General features: G+C 37.8%; 1 protein-coding gene across 4 annotated transcripts in view; it reads right to left on the bottom strand.

Annotated features, from left to right (window-relative positions):
- Positions 1-18,680, bottom strand: part of SHOC2 (SHOC2 leucine rich repeat scaffold protein) — a 70,814-nt gene that overhangs the window by 24,427 nt on the left and 27,707 nt on the right. For all 4 annotated transcript variants that reach the window (XM_055720542.1, XM_055720541.1, XM_005443882.4 and 1 more), the window contains exons 2-3: positions 17,041-17,978; positions 2,684-2,821 (exon numbers count right to left, since the gene is read on the bottom strand). In XM_055720542.1, the coding sequence (XP_055576517.1) occupies positions 2,684-2,821; positions 17,041-17,743 (841 nt within the window). In that variant the 5' untranslated portion in view covers positions 17,744-17,978. The remainder of the gene's footprint in view (positions 1-2,683; positions 2,822-17,040; positions 17,979-18,680) is intronic.

Genomic DNA, 18,680 nt, shown 5'->3' on the forward strand with positions numbered 1-18,680 from the left:
GGCAGATTCAGAAAGCTTTCTGTGGTAAAATCAAAACTTGGTTAGATAGTCCAGCCGTGAAATTAAAGAAGCATTGTGCAAGGTGTTTTGTTGAGATACAGGGAAGGGGCAAGGGAGAAACAGAAAAGGAAGGGGGCTGTTTGTTTTTCAAAGCAAGTTGACAAAAACATCTCTCAAGAAAAAAAAAAAAAAAAAAAAAAAAAAAAGAGGCCTCCATCAAAAGAGTGTCAGTGAGGGAGGAAGGGAGAGACCTGGCAGTAATGGAAAGTCTGTTCCATAACAGGAGGCTCATAGGCTCATAATACATTAACTATTTATAATGAGCAAATATGCTTAGTCTTTTTTGTAGCCGGTCTGCAACCCCCACCCCAGTTTGACTGAACTGGGGAAACATTAACAACACTTATATATGAAGCATACTGAAACCTGGGTGTAAATGTTGCAAAAGAAAAGCCAGTTGTGCCAAACACCAGGTAGATATCCGCGAGCAGGGAAGAGAAACTGGAGTGAGAGATGGAGAGGCTGGAAAGGCCGTCCCGCAGATGCATGCCAGGCAGCCACGCGCCATTTACTTGCTGGGTTTTTCTCAGTACTCTGTGTCTCTCGCTGAACAATCCTAACCACAAAGCAAGCTGTAATCTAAAAATCAAGCCACAACTTGCTTTAATGTTGAATCAAAAACTGTGATGACTAAGAAATAAAGCCAATGTTGCTGAACTGGCTACGACTGCCTTTTCTGAAACTTGTACAAATGTAGGTTGATTATTATCATTTAAGCTGGAGTTTAAAATTTTTCCCGTCAGATTTCAATTCTGGCTGCTTGTGAATTAAGTGGCACAAATACCAATTTCTGATTTCAAGTTTTCACTCGAAAAAGACATGCTCAGCTACTACATTTTGGTCAACAGAAACAACAGGTATTTTCCAGTGGAGCAAAGACTGAACCAGTATAAAGTTAAAGACACGACAGCACACTGCTGTCTCTTGCCATTATTCATCTGTCTTTGGTGGTTTGTTGAGCTATATAGCATCGATATTCAGCTCAGATAAGCACGTAAAAAGACAGCTATTTATGTTTAAAAATAAGTAACTTCAAAACACTATAAAGACAATGCAATGGAAAAACAAAACAAAGTAGGCAGAAATCCAGTCCAACCAGGTATGAACCTGACTCAATAGAAACCACCTAAGCTTACAATAACTTTCTGAAGAAATAGATGAGTCCAAACTATCTTGATTGCATAGTCAGCAATTTCCTATCTATCAGAAATTACTTAACTACCTAAGTAACTCTGTGCCTCTGCTACTCAAAGACTTTTCCCTGTAAGCACAGTCTTGCAGCACATTGTAAGTAAGATTTTTGTGGTCCTCTGAGAAGTTCAGTGACTGCCAGTCACTCAAGAACTCAGTAAATCGTACTGCTGTTCTGCACAAGAATCAACAATAGTGGTCTATAAGCCTTGACAATGGAAATCTCACACTTGCTTAAGAGAATTTTTCCCATAATTGCAGTTTATCCAAAGATCTCACTTCCTAAATGACATATACACTACACAAGTTTTATGTAAAGCAGCTTTTAATAAGACTTACAAAATAGCTACAAAAATAAAGGCTATGCTTATGAATTGTTTAAGTTAGATGCAAATTCCAGATGGGATGGGATCTCCAGAGTTTAAAAATATCATCAATTCAGGAAGGAAGTTTAGCTCCAGTGGATACTTCATCAATGTAAACTCTGTTCAGGTCAAACTTTCTAAACAAAAAGACACAGTAATGCCACACTTAACAATTTACTACTGTAAGAAAAGCCAAAGTGGTGTTCAGTGGTGCCTCACTCTTCTGCTCATTCACTTCACTATGTGTTTAAGTACAATACTGAAATGTTCAACATTAAATAATGTTTAAGTGATAACACTCATTCTTCTGAGTATATTCTGGTAACAAGAGCTTAAAATCACAATGACCTTGGGTTTTGTCATTTTAAAATCACAGCATGCATCTTTTTCTGACATCTGTTTAATGATGTAATTAAATAGAAGTCCTATTTCGTTGTTTCATCCTATATGAGATTCTGCAACTGACCAGGACAGCGTTTATTTCAGTTCATTATTCCCAATCTAAGCTGCAAACCCTCTGTATTTTATTGTATTAGGGCATGATAACTTTGTGGACTTGGAAGGTTTTTTTCAGTTGTTCTACCAAAGAGCATAAAACATACATAATTCATTTAAAACATTTATCTTTCTAGTTCTATTTTTCTTTAGCCAAAGATGTTATTTAAAACTATCTGCCACAAGTATTACATTTCAACTACAAGTCTTTTAGCCTTTTATTCCTTTATATGCTCAGTTTCATTACAGAACGGACAGACAAGCTGTAGATATTTACTCATAACCACAGAACACCTTGAATCAGTTAGGAGTGATGGGTATTTTCCCTTGTAACTCTCATTCTTAGACCATGCTGCACTCCGCAGCATAGCTAGATTTAATAGTGTAATTCAGAAGCTAGAAATTACAGTTAAGGTAACATGCACACCTTGCTTTTAATCTCAAGTGTGAAACTGCCTTCAGCTGAACACCAGTCATTCTACAGTCACCACCTAAACACTCATTCTTAAATTTGTTCCTCTTACTGAGCATTTTCAAATAGTGATATATTTTCCTCCAGCCTCTTCACATACCTATGGTTTCTGGCAGGTCCAAGAGCTCATTGTGCTGCAAGTCAAGGTTGGTGATCTGCGTGCAGCTTCCAATCTCTTCTGGAAGATGTTCAAGCTGATTGTGCGCTACATCCAGCGTTATGAGGTTACACAACTCACCTAAAAGCACACAAGAAAACCAAAACATCAAGTTCTTTAATGTACAGCTCTAGAAAATGACTTCCACACAAAGATTAAAAGAATCAAGACAGATTTCGAGATAATCTGAGAAAAGTTATTGCTACCATGAAGTTTACATATAAAATAAGGCAGTACAGGATCATAACTTCATCATCAGATCTAAAACCCGATCAACAATTTTGAAAAACTCAGATAAAGCTTTTAAACAGGATCTCTTCAGAGAATCTATATTTATTGATTTTTTTCTGACAGTTCAAGCTGTGGAATACAAGTACAAAACCTATACCTCACACTTGTTTCAGGCTGACCAGAAGTTTAAACATCAGAGAGAGTGAACTGTATTGAATTTTGAGAAATTGAGATCTGTTTTTATACTATTCATTTCTTTAAGGCACAAAATCACCAATTAAGAAACATCAGAATCATTTGGCTGACAACCTAGATAATCCACCCAAAGTCCTGAGTGCCATTTTTAATCATTTTCATCATCACAAAAAGGCAACATATGATAATTAAACCGTGATCCTATTTACACAAAGTATTATATTTTATATATGCAAGCAAAGCTACTGCAAATAAAAGTTTGAAATAAAAGGTCTATCTTTTAAGCCTTAAAAAAAGATTTGATTTGTTTAGAGTTCAGAGCTACTTTACTCTGAACTGCTTCATTCCTGATGTTTACACATCAATTTAAAAGTACAGCTAGGCACAACTCTCTACATACAGTAGTTTCACCTATTTTAATAACAAACATACTGTGTTCTAAACAACAGCTTGTTAGGTTTAAAAAAAATAAGTGTGCATGAACACATGTGTATGCATTCACAATTTTTTTGCATCTGATGGAGATGAAATTAATGCAAATAATTTGACCAGCTTCAACTCTACCCCATAAAGATGAGGTCACTGTATTCGTGTATAAGAGAATGACTCAGTGAGTAACAAATTTGGAAAAGTAGAAAATTCCTTTTCAGGAGTGAATGTCTATTTTTAAGCTTCAGTGTTGTATCTTTGACATGGTCCTTTAAGGATTTTCCCACTGAACTGCAGGACTAGCTTGAGCAAGTTCTGATGTGTAGAGTGTCTACACATTAGATCAGCAGATAATCCCAAATGGTGATTTAATAAATCATAAAATATTTATGAATTCAGACTCTGAATTGACTTGCAGGTGTCATGTAACCACAATACTTACTATATATCATGAATCGGCTGTGAAAAGCTAGCAAGAAAAAAAAAAAAGCGCCAGCCTGAACAGCATCATTATTCTGTTTTTCTTAGATTGTTAACATATAACTGATCTTACTTCCTGTGCTTACCAACCCAAATTGGGATGGTTTTTCTACAAACTAGAAAGATGGAAATGCAAAGGTGGTTCTTAAGCAGCTCCTCCATCACTGTATGTGCCCCCTCTCAAGTCAGCATTCAAGTGTATTCCAAGCAACGAGAGTCAAACAGGCTGTATCCAGCACTGCATAAGCCACACGTTTCAATGCCATTAATATGCAGCAGAAAGCAAATTTAAGAAAACACTGAGCAAGAGTTAATGTTCTGTGGTAGGAGCATCTTTCTGTTACCCATGAAAACAAGCGGGCAAAGTGTAGAAGGCAATAGAAGGGTGAAGAAGAGCTTGAGGAAGTCTTCAAAATCCCTCCCTTTATTTAAAGAACCTCACAAATCTTTACTAAGATAACAAGAACCATCACGCACTTTGGGGCAGTAGCTTTCACTTTATGATTGCTATTTTCATTTGTTTTCACTTCAGACCTAAACCAATGATGTCAAATTTGAAATATGGCATAAATTTCATTTCATCACACTGATTTATATTTACTTGACTCTTCCCACTCTACATCTGCTGAAGTAAAAGACAGACTTGAGTTTTTGCAGCAACATTTGCTGCACTTCATTTTTGCACCTGCAGAAAACTTAGACAACAGCAAGCTACGTGTTTGAAACAAACATCTTACTAGCTAATTCCAGGGAAGGCAAAAATGAAGAGGAATGCCTGTGTTTATTTAGACAATCAAGGGCAAGCTAACACTTTGGTTTAATTTGGGTAGTCATACCTAATATTGTTATATTAAAGATGTAGTCATTTTAAAAAGCAACACTGGTAAACATTTAATTAAAATTTTCTACGTTAAAATAGATTGAGGACTGCCTAACTACTTTTAGACTTGAGATCAGAAATGAAGCGAAAGTTAAAGCCATATCATTGAAGTACAGTGCCTTAAGGAAAGTAATTTCAAGAGATACTATAACATGCAACTTTTAGTTTATATTGCTCAGTAAAGAGTCTTGCTTTTGGATGTAATAATACTTATAGTTTGACAGCATCTCACCAAAACGTTTTTTTCCTACTAAGGGCAGAAGGAGAGGGGAGGTGGAATGCCGTTGGAACTGAAATTCTTTTAATACTTTAACTCGGATTGCTAAGACACAACACATAGTATGCAAGTCAACAAAAAGCACTCCAGGCACACTTCCCTTGTTGTTCTCCATGACGTATGGAAAAAATTCTTAGACCCAATATGCTTAACAAGGTGACAAATGTTTAGGTGATGTGGTAGAGGCTCATCTTCACATGCAAAGGCACACAGAGGACCAGCAGTGGGTGGGAGAACCCAAATACTGGCTGCCCCAGGACAGACATCAGCCCCATGGCCTGTGAGAGACCCATCACTGAATAAAGGGAAAGGCTCTCCAGAGCATCTCACAGACTGAGGACAGTTACTGCAAATGGGGCTTGAACACCTACCATGAGGTGCAAAGATGACCAACTGGGGACAGCAAGAGTTGCTATGGGATCCTTAGGGAAAGGGAGGAATCAATGTGATTTAGGAAGGACAAGTGTGGGAAAACACAGAGGTAAGGAAATAAAAGGGTCCAGTCCTTTACAAGCCAACACTGGTCACTGTGGCCCATCAGCACCATCTGCCCTGTCTTTTTAAACTCCAACTGTTTTCCTGGGTGAGAGGTCCGAGTACCAGCAACACTGCAGTTAACATGACCAGCAGCACTGAAAGCATCCCAGTACGTGAAGCCCAGACCCAGCCTGGGTGCGGGGAGCAGCTACAGGACAGGGGCGGCTCTGCCCAGCTGACCGAGGGCAGCCAGCTACCCCCTGAATGGACACACTGTGCACCCCGCTGCTGCACAACAGCAGCACTCTTTCAGAAATTATGCCAGGATAAACACATGGCATAAACAATCAATACAACAAATAATGATCTGCCAGAACAAAGAGGCCAAACTTAAGGCCATCTGCACAATGCTTTTCCCCAGAGCCGATGTAAAGCCAGCTTGTTTCAGTGACTGAAAGAGTCCTGCTCATCGGTTCAGCAGCAGCAACTGTACTGAAGGAAACACTTCTCAAAAAAAAAGGTGAAAATGAGTTTCACCAAGATACAGCTGAAATCTGGCATTTTTCCTTGGCCAGGGCAAGAAGCATACGTCAATATAAAAAAGAAAGTTTTCCTAAAGTAAGATTTGCTCAGGTACAAAAAGAAGAACTGCTAATGAACAAGCAGCTTATGATCGTGCTCACATTAAAAGAATCAACATTTGCTCTTTCCTGGTGCACGCATAAGCCTTGCTGAAACACATTGGTATCTAAATCAATTTAACAGAAATACACCAGCTAGAAATGTACTACAGCTCAAAATAAGCCTTACCTAGAAAGCAGTTTACTAAAGAACAATCCATTCCTGTTCGCCACAAGGACAACTCCAGCATCACTTCACCAAAGGACCGTTTGAATACCCAAAATCATGGGAGTAAGGCAAGCCCTACTGTATGGAAATACCAATTACAGGTAAAATGAACTAACTGGTTTTGCCACAAGTAACGTCCAAAATAGACAAATCTTAAGCTCACAGTAGTGAATAAAGGATTCTCTCTGGACTCCTTGCAACAGCATTGAAAGAACAAGCATCCTCAGGACAATTAAAAAATAAGCTAGGAAGGAGCTATGGTTTGGGGTTAGTTGGGTTTTTGGGGGGAATTTTTTGGGAGGTGTTGTCTTTTTTTGTGTTGTCGTCCCCCCCTTTTTTTTAAAAAAAAAATATACTATATCGCATTGTAATTGCAAAGGAAGAAAAGCACTTGAAGCTCCAAGTCTGCCAAGAAAGCAGACAGAAATTTCATGTACTAGCTGGCTTGACAACAGACTTTAAAGTAGAAGTAATGCCCATATGAAATACAATGAAATACACAAAGCAGTGTCTCTACAAATAACCTTCACAAAATATTTAGTTACACCCTATCATGTAGTTCCTAAAAACCTATATTTTAAAAGGTTCAACAAGATAAAAAAAGCATTTGTCAGAGAAAATAGGTTGTAAAGACTCCCTATCACCTTCCAGTTAAAAACATAGTTAAAAACACAGCTAAGCATATATCTCAGCAATCCTTAAAAAAGGTGGGGTGAACAATCACCACGCTGTTGTTTGCATATGCACAGAGCCTAAACGTTTCAGTACGACAAAGCTAAATATACCTGCTGAAAAAAACCCAGCTTTAAGAAATGACTAATGTTTTCTGCATAATGAGGCAGAATTACAGTCCCATTATACATGGCCAACCTTGAAAGCCTGTTACGACAAGAGGCCTAAGTTACATGCCCTGACTTACATAACTCTGGAAATTCTTCTTGGCCATTTAAAAAACCGGTTCATTAAAAAAAAAAAAAAAAAAGAAAGTACACACAAATTAGCAGTCATGTAGGGAGAGAGTATAGGTCAATAGCAAAAAGGCTTTGGTGTCTCCCACCACCTATACACCCACGGGGCAACACTCTTGGACAGCAAACACAATTTGTAGTATAGCCTGTTTTCCACTGGATTAACTCTGTGCCTGCCCATGCTTAAGCAGATTGAAAATTATGAAATCTTTCACGACACAATAAATCCTGGGCCAGATGACACAGCTAAAGGATCAAGACTTACAGAAAGCACAAGGAAGAGGAGAATGAAAATATTAGTGGGACTTCAGGCTGGTGTGTCAGAACACGGGTTGTGAGTGAATTTGTAAAGAAAAATTATCTGAAATCAGCAATACTGGGAGTAAGTTACAAAAAGTTCTCATAACTTTGGTAGTTATTCATCTCTCACTAGGTTCTCAACTGGAGGCTGAGAGGGAGAGAAAAAATATTTTAGTTTGCCTATAAAACTTTTGCCTATAAAAACTCTTTGGGGTAAGCGTCCTTTTGTATCTGTAAAATCACTGTAAGAAGTGATTTTGGAAAAAAATTAAACACAATTTTACAGTTTCAGAATCTTTTCTCTCTCTAAGATTTGAGTACACCACTGTAACAGACAGCCTGAACTTTTTGCTGTGCATGACCAGCTGCCCAAAAGACAGTTAAGCAGAGCTACTTTGAATTATTACTGCACAACCGTAACTTACACAGAAAAGCTACTGAGAAGAATGCAATTTTAATATGGTCACAAGTGATTTACGTACCAACGTTAAAATATTCGTATAAGTTAGAAATATGCATAGTAAAATATTTAGAATTTGCTGAATGCACAACAGTATCTAGTTATGGGAATCGGTCAAAAACACAAACTAAGCTCAACTGAAAAGAAAGTGTCAAAATCTGGTCTAAAACAAGCTTCAACAAGACACAACAGCAAAACATTTTTTATTCATTGTTTATAACTGAAAGTAACAAATATAAATAAAATTAAAAACATGTTCAAACAACATTTTAAACATGTAAAACATGTAGAAGAAACAGTCTTAGCAAGGGCTCAAGGCAGGATTTGAGCAGTAGAATAAACCAACGGGAACCTCATGAAGGGTCAAGACAAAGGTGAAGTCTTGCACCTAGGAGGGAAACAGGTTTGCAGTGAAGGACCAGGGTTCCTGGTGGAGCTGAACCTAGGGTCACATCTTGGATCTTGGCCATTCTGAGCGTGGAACAAGCGTGCTTGTTCTCAAATAGTCGATGTTAACCACCTACTGGGCTGCATTAGCAAGGGAAGCCTGAGGGAAGTGATTATTTCCCTCTGTTCAGCACTTACGAAAGCATTCAAACAGTTAAAATAATTGTAGCATTGATATTAAAAAAAAAAAAGGGAAAAAAAAAAAAAAAGCTGGACTTTAACAGGCTGTCAGTATTTACTGGAATTACACTTGGGGCATCATCCCTATAAGCTCTGCAAGTAGATCAAAAAGGCAGAACTACTTAATCATTATCCTAAAGCCAGACTGAAGAAAATGTAATCATGAGGAATTTGACTAGATGACAAGACAAAACTGCATCCCCAACAAGAGCTTTCACAGGAATCAGAACCCAGACAGCAAAACAGAAGTCAGCCAAAAGCAAGTTCTTTACCCTTCCTGCAGCTCAAGAAAAGAACCAGAACTGCATCAAATAAGCAGGCATTTTCTCTGACTTCTAGACAACAGCACACACATCTCAATACCTATATTTACTCCACTTCTGTTCACAATTTCATGTCTTTATCACATTAGAACACAAAAATATAAAAATATTCTCAGCCACTGTGTTTGCAGACATCAGCATGCCAACTAAGCCCAGGAACACAACTTGGTTTCCTTCAAACTGCTGAAACAGAAGAAGGGGTTCTTAGATACAAATAATGTAAAGAAATGTTTCTCTATGTTGTCAGGTCTGCCACAAAAAGGGGAAATGAAATTCAGAGTATCACTGAAAAGCTTTGCAACTAACAAGTCATTTAATAAGCAGGCACTATATTCAGCATGGAGTGAGTAGACTTGAACTAATGCAGCTGCACACATCTGGTTTGCCATCTATGCTGCTGAAAACCAAACAGGTGCAAGTGTTATGAAAAAGAGTTTCAAAGTAGTAAAGAAACCACAAATGATCTAAATATTGGGTAGATGGGGGAAGGGAAGAACAGAAGAGAGTCTCAGAGACATTCCAAGTCTGGTGTAGGCAGATTCCCTGAATTACAATCTAAAAATATTTCCCTTGCAGAACAGCCCTGACCAGATTCTCCATAGAATAAGAGTTGCATTCACAGACAGAAAACACAATATTTGGAGACTTAAGAAACTTGCAGAAACTATGCAAATGTAACTTCAACTGTGTTGACAGTATTATTTCTATTTGAGCTGCATGTGCTAAGACAGAAATATCCAAAACTAGTATAAGATGCATCCTTGTCTTTGCAAAGAAAATGTTATCAATTGTACAAAACAATTTCTTCAACACAACATAGAGGAATGCAATAAAACTCTTGATACAAGAAATGCAAAAGGCTTGCTTAAGTAACAGCCTGCAAACTGAAGCATTTGCTTGGCCTCATCCCAAGACAGTTCTGGTTTTCATCCTTCTCGTGCTGACTGTCTGACTCACCAAAGCATTCACATTCTTCCATGCTAATCTTCAACTTTTTGATCTCAGTGGAATGGACAATTTACCAGATATGGCAATGAAGCTGGAGTCCACCTTGTGAACTCACTTCCACAATTATCCCTCCAGACTGTGTTCTGGCAAAGCTTCCACATGGAAACCTTTCCCTTAAGGTTTTATTCCATGGATGTCACCAGAGATTCAAAAGCCAAGTGAACAGGTAAGTTCTGCTTTTGCACTCTGTATGTATATATATGTGTGTGTGTGTGTGTGTATATATTTTCAACATCTGCATAACAGTGACCTTTTAGTCAAGAACAACGTTGAAAGCAAACTTGTGGACCTTGCTAAGGATGCAAAGCATTTATAGGAGATTAAAGTGAAAAAATGGTCAAACCCTTGGAAGAAGAGTCTACTGAGAATTACTAAAGACACAAGCTGTACCAGATTCAGAAATCCCTGATACGAAAATAGGTTAAGCTTCATATATACACTTACCTTGTTTCTATATAGACATTTCCTTAGGGCTACAGTGGAAAGCAAGACACTGGGCAAGACGCACTCTGAAAATTTAACACCACTGTTAGGTAGGATGCAATTTATAAGAAAGACTAGGTTCACAAAGAGCAACATAGGGTAGTATTACCATCAAGAAACTTGCATCAATGAATTCTCACCACTATATGTAAAAATGTAACAAAAAATTTCTTCAGGAAGGTGGGGCTGAGCCGATGCTAGCAGGACTCCAATAAGCTACATAGGGCTTTGTGGAACAAGACATCGAAACTAAGGGGAAAAGGAAGAAAAAGAGATCCTGAAAATACAATCTGATGCATTTTCAATGGTAGACAGTAATCCATCCTTCTTCAAACCACTTGCAGTACACTTCACATGCTTTTATATGACATGAGCAATCTTACTTGTGAGGTTTCACAAGTGAGCTGCAGCTGATTTAAGAGCTCAGTGCAAGCAAAAGTGGCGGTCCAGCTCTCCCTGTTCCAGTTCATGTCCTCCCACTCCTCCTCCTCCTACACCAGTTCCAGTCTTATCTGAAACTTCACTTATTTCAACTAACTAGTAGACAAAAGTAGCAAAACAATATTTTTCTGATAGTTCAGTGAGATAAAAATCAGCTTGCCAAGGAACAGCTCAGATGAAAGAGGCAGAAGTGAGCAGCTGGGCAGCTGTGAGAAGGGGAGTGGATATTGCCCCTTTCAGCATCACGAAGCAGCACTGCCATTTCATGAGAACTCTCCCTAATTCACTTGAACTCTTGAACAGAGATTTTGGCTGAACAGGCAAAAAAATAAAAGTTAAAAAAAATAAAAACAAAACTCCAAACTTCAGAATACATTTTCAGTTAAAGGGATTTTTAAGTGATTTTAGATCTTATTCAAACAAACCTATCTACATTTGAAAGTACAACAATTTATATCAAGACCTCAGCTTACTATGCAGTCTATTAAAATCATTTTAATTGCATTAGAAAATGTAGAAGCAATACATATGTTACTGGAAAAGTGTTGAGAGAAGTCCAATTACTAGTAACAATGATTTGCTAGGTACCTAGAGCCTGAATTTGCTGAATTATAAAAGACTATCTTCTTCCACAGTACAGAAAATATTTTCTTCATTATTTGGTTTATTGAGTGAGTTCAGTTGAGTAAACTACTATATAAAATTAAGCAGCCTTCTGAATATTGAAAAGACAAGAACCATTACTGTCATCATCCCACCTGTTATAAAGCAACTGGATGCAAGGGAATGAGAGGTACTGTATTCTGGGAGAAAAAAAATACCAGAACACATACATCTGTTTACTAACTATAGATAATAACACTTCCTCTTTCTCACAAAAACATTTCTTTTAAATGCAAGGCAACTTTTCCCCCACTGCAGACACCTCCTTTAAGTTTGTGTTGTTTAATGGCTAAAGGCAGTTTAAAGCCCAAAATAGAACCAAACTTCAGATTACTTCTCAGCAGCTCAGTGCTGGCACGTTCAGCTCTTCTAGGTCTTCCTCAGGACAATACACACCATAACAGGTCAGTGTTTCAAAGCATTTTCCAGGACCACTTAAAATCTGATCAACTATGTGTTCTGCAAACAGCATATTGTTAAATGTTTTACCTTCACTCAAGCTTTTACGAAATGTTTGAGTCAGTTTCAGGTTTCCCTAAAAGGCATCTAACAAGTATTAATACTGTATACTTGCACAGCAAGCTGTAGATGTCCTAGATTAGCATTTCTAGAAGCTTATTTTGAATTCATGTAGACAGTAGTACAGTTTCTACAGGTCATCTATCAGACAAGGAACACTACCATAGGATCGGAGACTATCAATCCAAAATATAAGCCAGGAGAAATAATAAGGGGAGATTCTGACAACCTCACAACCATCTAAACACTACGCAGACCAACAGAATTTGCAGGAAATGTTAACAAAAGGCAGGGAAGTAAAAGGCATGAAAACAGAGACAAAGTGATTTGAAAATACATCAGTAAAATATAAAATCAGTTTGGCATAAAGAGTTAAGAGTTTTCTACAAAAATGTGGAAGACCTAGTTTACTCAGTCAAGTAATCCATGAAGATGTCTGATGTAGCAGTGTGCAGAAAATAACTAAGAGACTCAGCTGAGCAGTAAAAGATGTGAAGATACCTGAGGAATGGACTACAACTTGCTATGGACATAACACCTGAAAGTAAAATATCAACTTGGATGGAAGTTACCTCTCTGGACTCTTAAAACCCACCTCAAGGTTGATCTTGTACAGCATCTTCAGCAAAGACCTAGTCAGAAAGCAAAGGTTTTCTAGCAAGCTAAAAGCATTGGAAGAAACAGGTAACTAAAAATAAATGTAAACAGCGTGGAATTTAGTAGTGTAAAAAAAAAAAAAAAAAAAAAAAAAAGACGTATGTTTCTTGTAGGATCTCACGGTTGGCCTCTGCAGAGAGGGAGAACAGAAAAGGCAAAGAGTGCAGGTGTCTTAGGTGGTCACAAAAGCATTTGTGTGATGAAGACTAACACAGCAATATGATCCAGATGTATGGACAGAGTTATCTCCAGCACAAAGAGGGAAACTCACCTGGAACAGTACTAATCAAGCATTCGCAACATTCAAAACAAGACAACACAGAAAATGGATAGTGGGGTGACAGAAGGAATGGAGATTTTATACAAGACTAAAAACTGTGGTCTGAGTAATGACTGGGAGAAGATATGACTGCTGCCTGCACATACAGTGGGAGAGAAAATAAAAACAGGAGGAAACTGCCACGTCTAAGAACAGTCAAACATCACTGGCACAAAAACCAACGAGTCATAGACATACTGGGTTCTGGAAGAAAGGTCCCAAATATCAGAGCACTTAAGGCTCCAGGACCTACTTTCAATTTCTTTTAATGAGAGTAGAAGGAAAATAAACTTTGTTTTATAAGGCTGGAGACTAAAGATACCTAGAAAAGTAATTAAATAGGATGATTGCTTACAAATCAGGTGACCCTTTATTTTAGAGCAGCAAGGTCCTAAAGTTGGAAAGCCTTTTAAAATTCTACAGAACTGATATTTTGTGTTCAGTGGTAGTGAAAGGCATCACAAGTCTCTAGCACCAGGATAAGACTTGAATTCCATCACACTCAATGCTGGCTCTTTGAGGGAACAGTAGCAACATCCAATCTTTCAAGCTGAAATCTGGGGTTTTTTTGTCTAGGGCAACTATTTGTAGCACATCTACTTCCAAAAGACAAAGTAAAGAAAACCCAGGGTCAGTTGTGGACCAGATTAGCAACATGAACACATCATATCTAACTGCTGCAAGACTCTTCCTTGCTGGACAAGTCAGCAGGTTACATAAGCTTTGAATTTTTAAGAATACAAACAAGCACACTAGCTTACCATCAAGATACGTGAGCCTTATGCCTTAGAACAATGGGGCTTTTTTAAAAAGAATTTGAAATGCTCCACATGATATTGCTTTATAAAAGATAATGGCCTCATTTTACTTCCCGCTTTGCAGCAACAAAAATTTCTGTGTTATTTACAAGCTGATAATATAAGAGTGCTTGCTTGTATACAGTATTTAAGAACTATATTATAAACATACAAGGGATTAAAATCATTGGGACTTAAAAGGCAAATTTTTTTAAGCGCACATGTAAAATGTAGGAAATAACAGGTCTTTAAAGAAACAGACTAATTCCATCGGAAAGAAATACATTTCTCAGCAGTTTCATTTTTCAGCTGTGTTTCCAAATCCAACATTTCATCTTTGTACTAGAACAAAGATACATGAAAGTGAGTGAGTAGAAATCAATTACAAAACTGAAAATATCTTGCCTGGTTTTACTATTTGAGGAAAAAAACATTTTCAAACACCTGTTCTGTATGTCTTGGCAGTTAAAATTATTTGTGTTAATTTAACTTAAAATCCTTTCTTTTTCAGCCGATTCATTGCAGGCAACCTAGTCAGAGAAATTTACTTGGAATAAAAAAGGGTGATGTTGAACATAGCAATTTCCCTTCAGAATTCTTCGTAAGGGTGACAGTTGTCTTACATTTCATTTATGCTTTTAAAATGCATTCCACAATGAGGTGCTGACCCGTAACAAGAAACACCGGCATTACCACAATACAAATAAAGGCACAACTAACTGCTGGATACAAAGACAGAAGTGGTTAACGTTCTTGAGCTAGGGTTTGATAGAGAAGTGAGAACACTGCCTGTGTGGGTATTAAGAATTAAAAAAATACAAAAGAAAAGACATATTTCTTCATGATACATGTCTACTAAATTTCTCCATTGAACTGTTACATATGATCTCTTTGAAGACAATTGTGAACAAACACATACAGAAATTACATACTTTAACATAAACTTAACCATATGAATTCAACACAAAAAACAGTTAAGAGACAAAGAGGTTCCAGCAGCAACATCTGCAGAATCAAACACCCCCACAAAAAGTTTCTAAAAGGCAACACCAAACACCAGAATGCAACATCTCGCAACAGTTTTTTCTTCACTCACTAGTATTAATTTAAACTTATGCAGTACTATCCCCAGCTGAACCTCAGAAGCTGACCCTTTGCTAGATTATGTTTAATAACTGAGCCACAAACAGACCCAGGTGAAGTACCGACAACTGTGTAATACAGCTCAACCAGCTAAATGGGCCACAATTCCTTCAACAGGTATACAAACATGCAGTATGTTGGGGGTTTTTTGCAAACATCAGCCCCACAGTTTCCAGTATGATTCTTTGATTAGCAGAAGATCCGAATTGGCTGTTGGACTTAAACTAAACTGAAGTGTCAAAACAGGTCAAAATTACAAATCCTTAATTCTCTCAGGGAAATTCCCCGGATTGGCAAAATGCTCGTACCAATTCAAAAATCACGTTGGTCAGAAAACATGCCACATTAGCCATCTAATTTTCACCTAGCAAAAAGTGTTTCTGTGGCTATAGCAGAATCCATTCCAAAAACTGCTACAGAGAGCTGAATGTTATGACAGCCTCACTATGCTTCTTCACTCCTGTCATCACATACAGAAGCTGTTTGTACAGGACGTTGCCAGTAACGTAATTAGCAGTTTCAGACATACCCAGGAGTTTCTGCCATCAAGAACAAGTTATCTTATGTATTTTTCATATCGGGGTGAAGGAGAAAGAAGCAAACACTGCTGGTTTGAAAAAGATCTATCAGGGATCCAAACAAGAGCATTTCCCCAGCTTTGCAAAATTAGCGAGTGTAAGGGCCAATTTCAGTAACACTTAGCATACTCACACGCTGGTTTGGTCAACAGGAAAAAGTTCCGCATCAGCTTTTAAAAACAGGGCACAGGAATTATTACTCGGTGTTACAAGGGCTTTTACAAGTTTTTTTTCCACACTTGAAGAAAGTCAAAGCAGTTTCTTAACTGCATGAATTTATGTTCCCCCTAAAGGGACTAAGCTATGCTTACATTTTAAAATCTGGTGATACATAGAAAAAAAATCACCAATGACAGAATCTCCCTTTTATGAGGCCCGCTGTTCAAATATTGCTTCAGGACAGTGTGATAAAGAGATGTTTTCCATAAAGCAGAACGTATTAAGAAAAACTTAAGAGGTTCTTGATATACAGCTATTCCAGCCCATTTTTTGTAATAAATTATTTAAATTAATAAGCCACTTTCATACTATTTCAATGTCTTTCAAACTTCTGTCACAATGTTTGGAAAAACAAATATTATTCATTAAAAAGTCAAAAGACTCATCAGCCATGCATACAACATCTGGTCACTTTATATTACGATTCCATGTATTAATATATTCATGACTTATAAAAGGTAGGGGCTTTCATGAATCACTAACTTACATTATTAACTCTTACAGCATCCAACAGCTTGCTCATGGTAATAGCATGTAGCTACCTATTCTACTGTGTATTACCACAGTCACACTCCTCTGCTACATGCCCGTAATGTGTTTATACTTTGCAACAGTTCGTAAATGATTTATAAAGAAATCTTAAGATGAAATATGCCCCTGTATTTATTTTTTTTAAAACCATCTGGGCTCTGAAGGCACAATTTCTGAAAGCACAAGGCAAAGATGAAAACAATATACATCTGATTTTAAAATGACAGATGAAGAAAAAGAGCTTTTGTTGTTTACAATAATATACATATCCAAGGTATTGATTACTCTCAATGTAAACTAACATTGCAACAGTATGATCAAGAGCATAATTTTATGAAGTTTTAAATGAAGAAGGGCAGCTGGAAAGCTGGCGATTTATGTACACGTAACTGAACTGCAAAATGAACATAAGCATAGAATTAAACTTGCAATCTGTAACTGCTTACCAATTTCAGCAGGTAGTTGCTTGATTTTGTTCTCTCGTATGCTAAGCATGGTGAGTTTCGACAAGGTTTTGATATCCTTTTCCACAGTAGTTATACGATTAAAGCGTAGGTAAAGAGTGGCGAGAGAGCTTAGCCTATACACCACCGAAGGGATTTCTCTAAGTTTATTATGCCGCAGGTCAAGCATGCGCAGTTTCTTCAAGTTATCAAGAGAGTCAGGCAAACTGGTAAGTGAGTTTTCACTCAGGGCCAGTGTCATCAGGTTCACAAGACAGCCCACCTCTGCTGGTAGGGACTGCAGTTTGTTACTGTATAAATAAAGTTCTGTTAACTGCGTTAGCTCTTTGATAGCCGATGGAAGCATGTGTATAGACCTCTTGGACAAGTCCAAGCGCATTGAATTCTCTTCCCGGCATTTATTTAGCTCTTTGATCACTTCAGCATTGCTGGATTTTTTGCGGGTACCTGTGGCTGGATTAGGTCTTTTTATTGTATTGTCCACTGAAAAAGCTACCCCAGGCTGCGTGCTACTGGAGTCCTTCTTCCCATCTTTGGCATCTTTCCCTTTGGTCTTAGGCTCCTTTTCTTTGCTCTCTTTCCCAAATCCTCCAGAGGCTTTGGCCTCCTTCTCCCTTTCTTTTGACGATGGGACTTTTGGATCCTTCTCCTTACAGTCCTTTTCTTTGCCTAAATTACTACTCATGGTGACTCAAAGTTTAGCAAGCACCACATGAAATCCGTTTCTGAAGTTCACAAGAACAATTCACTGCTGAAGTGACAAGGATCCTTAAAACATGCAAACGTTGAACCAAGGGAGGAGCTTCGGAGGTGTGATACCCATTTGCTACATATTGGTTCTGAAGGCACTCTTTCCTTATCCTGGTATCAGGAGATTCAGCTGTAGAGATCAGAAGGTCAAATGCTCGGTATTAGTATTTCTGGAACACAGAGAGAAGAGAAGCCAAAGTCAGTGTAAATATAAAAAACTTCCAGTTAAATGTTGAATGTTTCTACCATCAAGCCTGTGCTCAATAACACAGGCTAATGATTTGTCCTTCTCTTCAAATGTCAATGAAAAACCCAGCACTAAAGCAAAAATACTACACATACTGCTCAGAAGACCCACCCTGGTAGAAGAGCTATACTAATGAGTACACACAAGGAAAGAAAAAGTACAGTTCTTAAACATAATACTGCCCTAAGTACTACATTTGAGTCACTGTCTTAGATCTTATCTAGTTCTTAGCATAACACTCTGGTCGTCAACATGAGTATTCTCTCTCCCCTCCCATGCCTAATCAGTCAATAAAGTCCTGCTATAATTTTGGGTGCCTGCCTCTTCAAACCAACCTGTACAGGCTGTTCAGCACAAAAGAGTCTCAAATTTGATCTACTGTGAAATCTAATACATCACTGTAACACGAACGCTTTGCCTCAAGACCTCCCTTATGACCAGCTCTGACTCGCAGTTCTCTGCTTTTAATGTGGAGCAGAACGCTGTTACCAGCTTCACATGCTCTGGAGATGCAAACACGAGGATTTTTAAAATAAACCTATCAAAAAGTCAACTGAAAGCTCAGAAATAATTTATTATGATTCAAGACAAGCACAATTATGGAGGAATTTCTCATGAGAGTAGG

Source organism: Falco cherrug, chromosome 9 (genome assembly GCF_023634085.1).
Source record: "Falco cherrug isolate bFalChe1 chromosome 9, bFalChe1.pri, whole genome shotgun sequence".
NCBI classification, from domain to species: Eukaryota; Metazoa; Chordata; class Aves; order Falconiformes; family Falconidae; genus Falco; species Falco cherrug.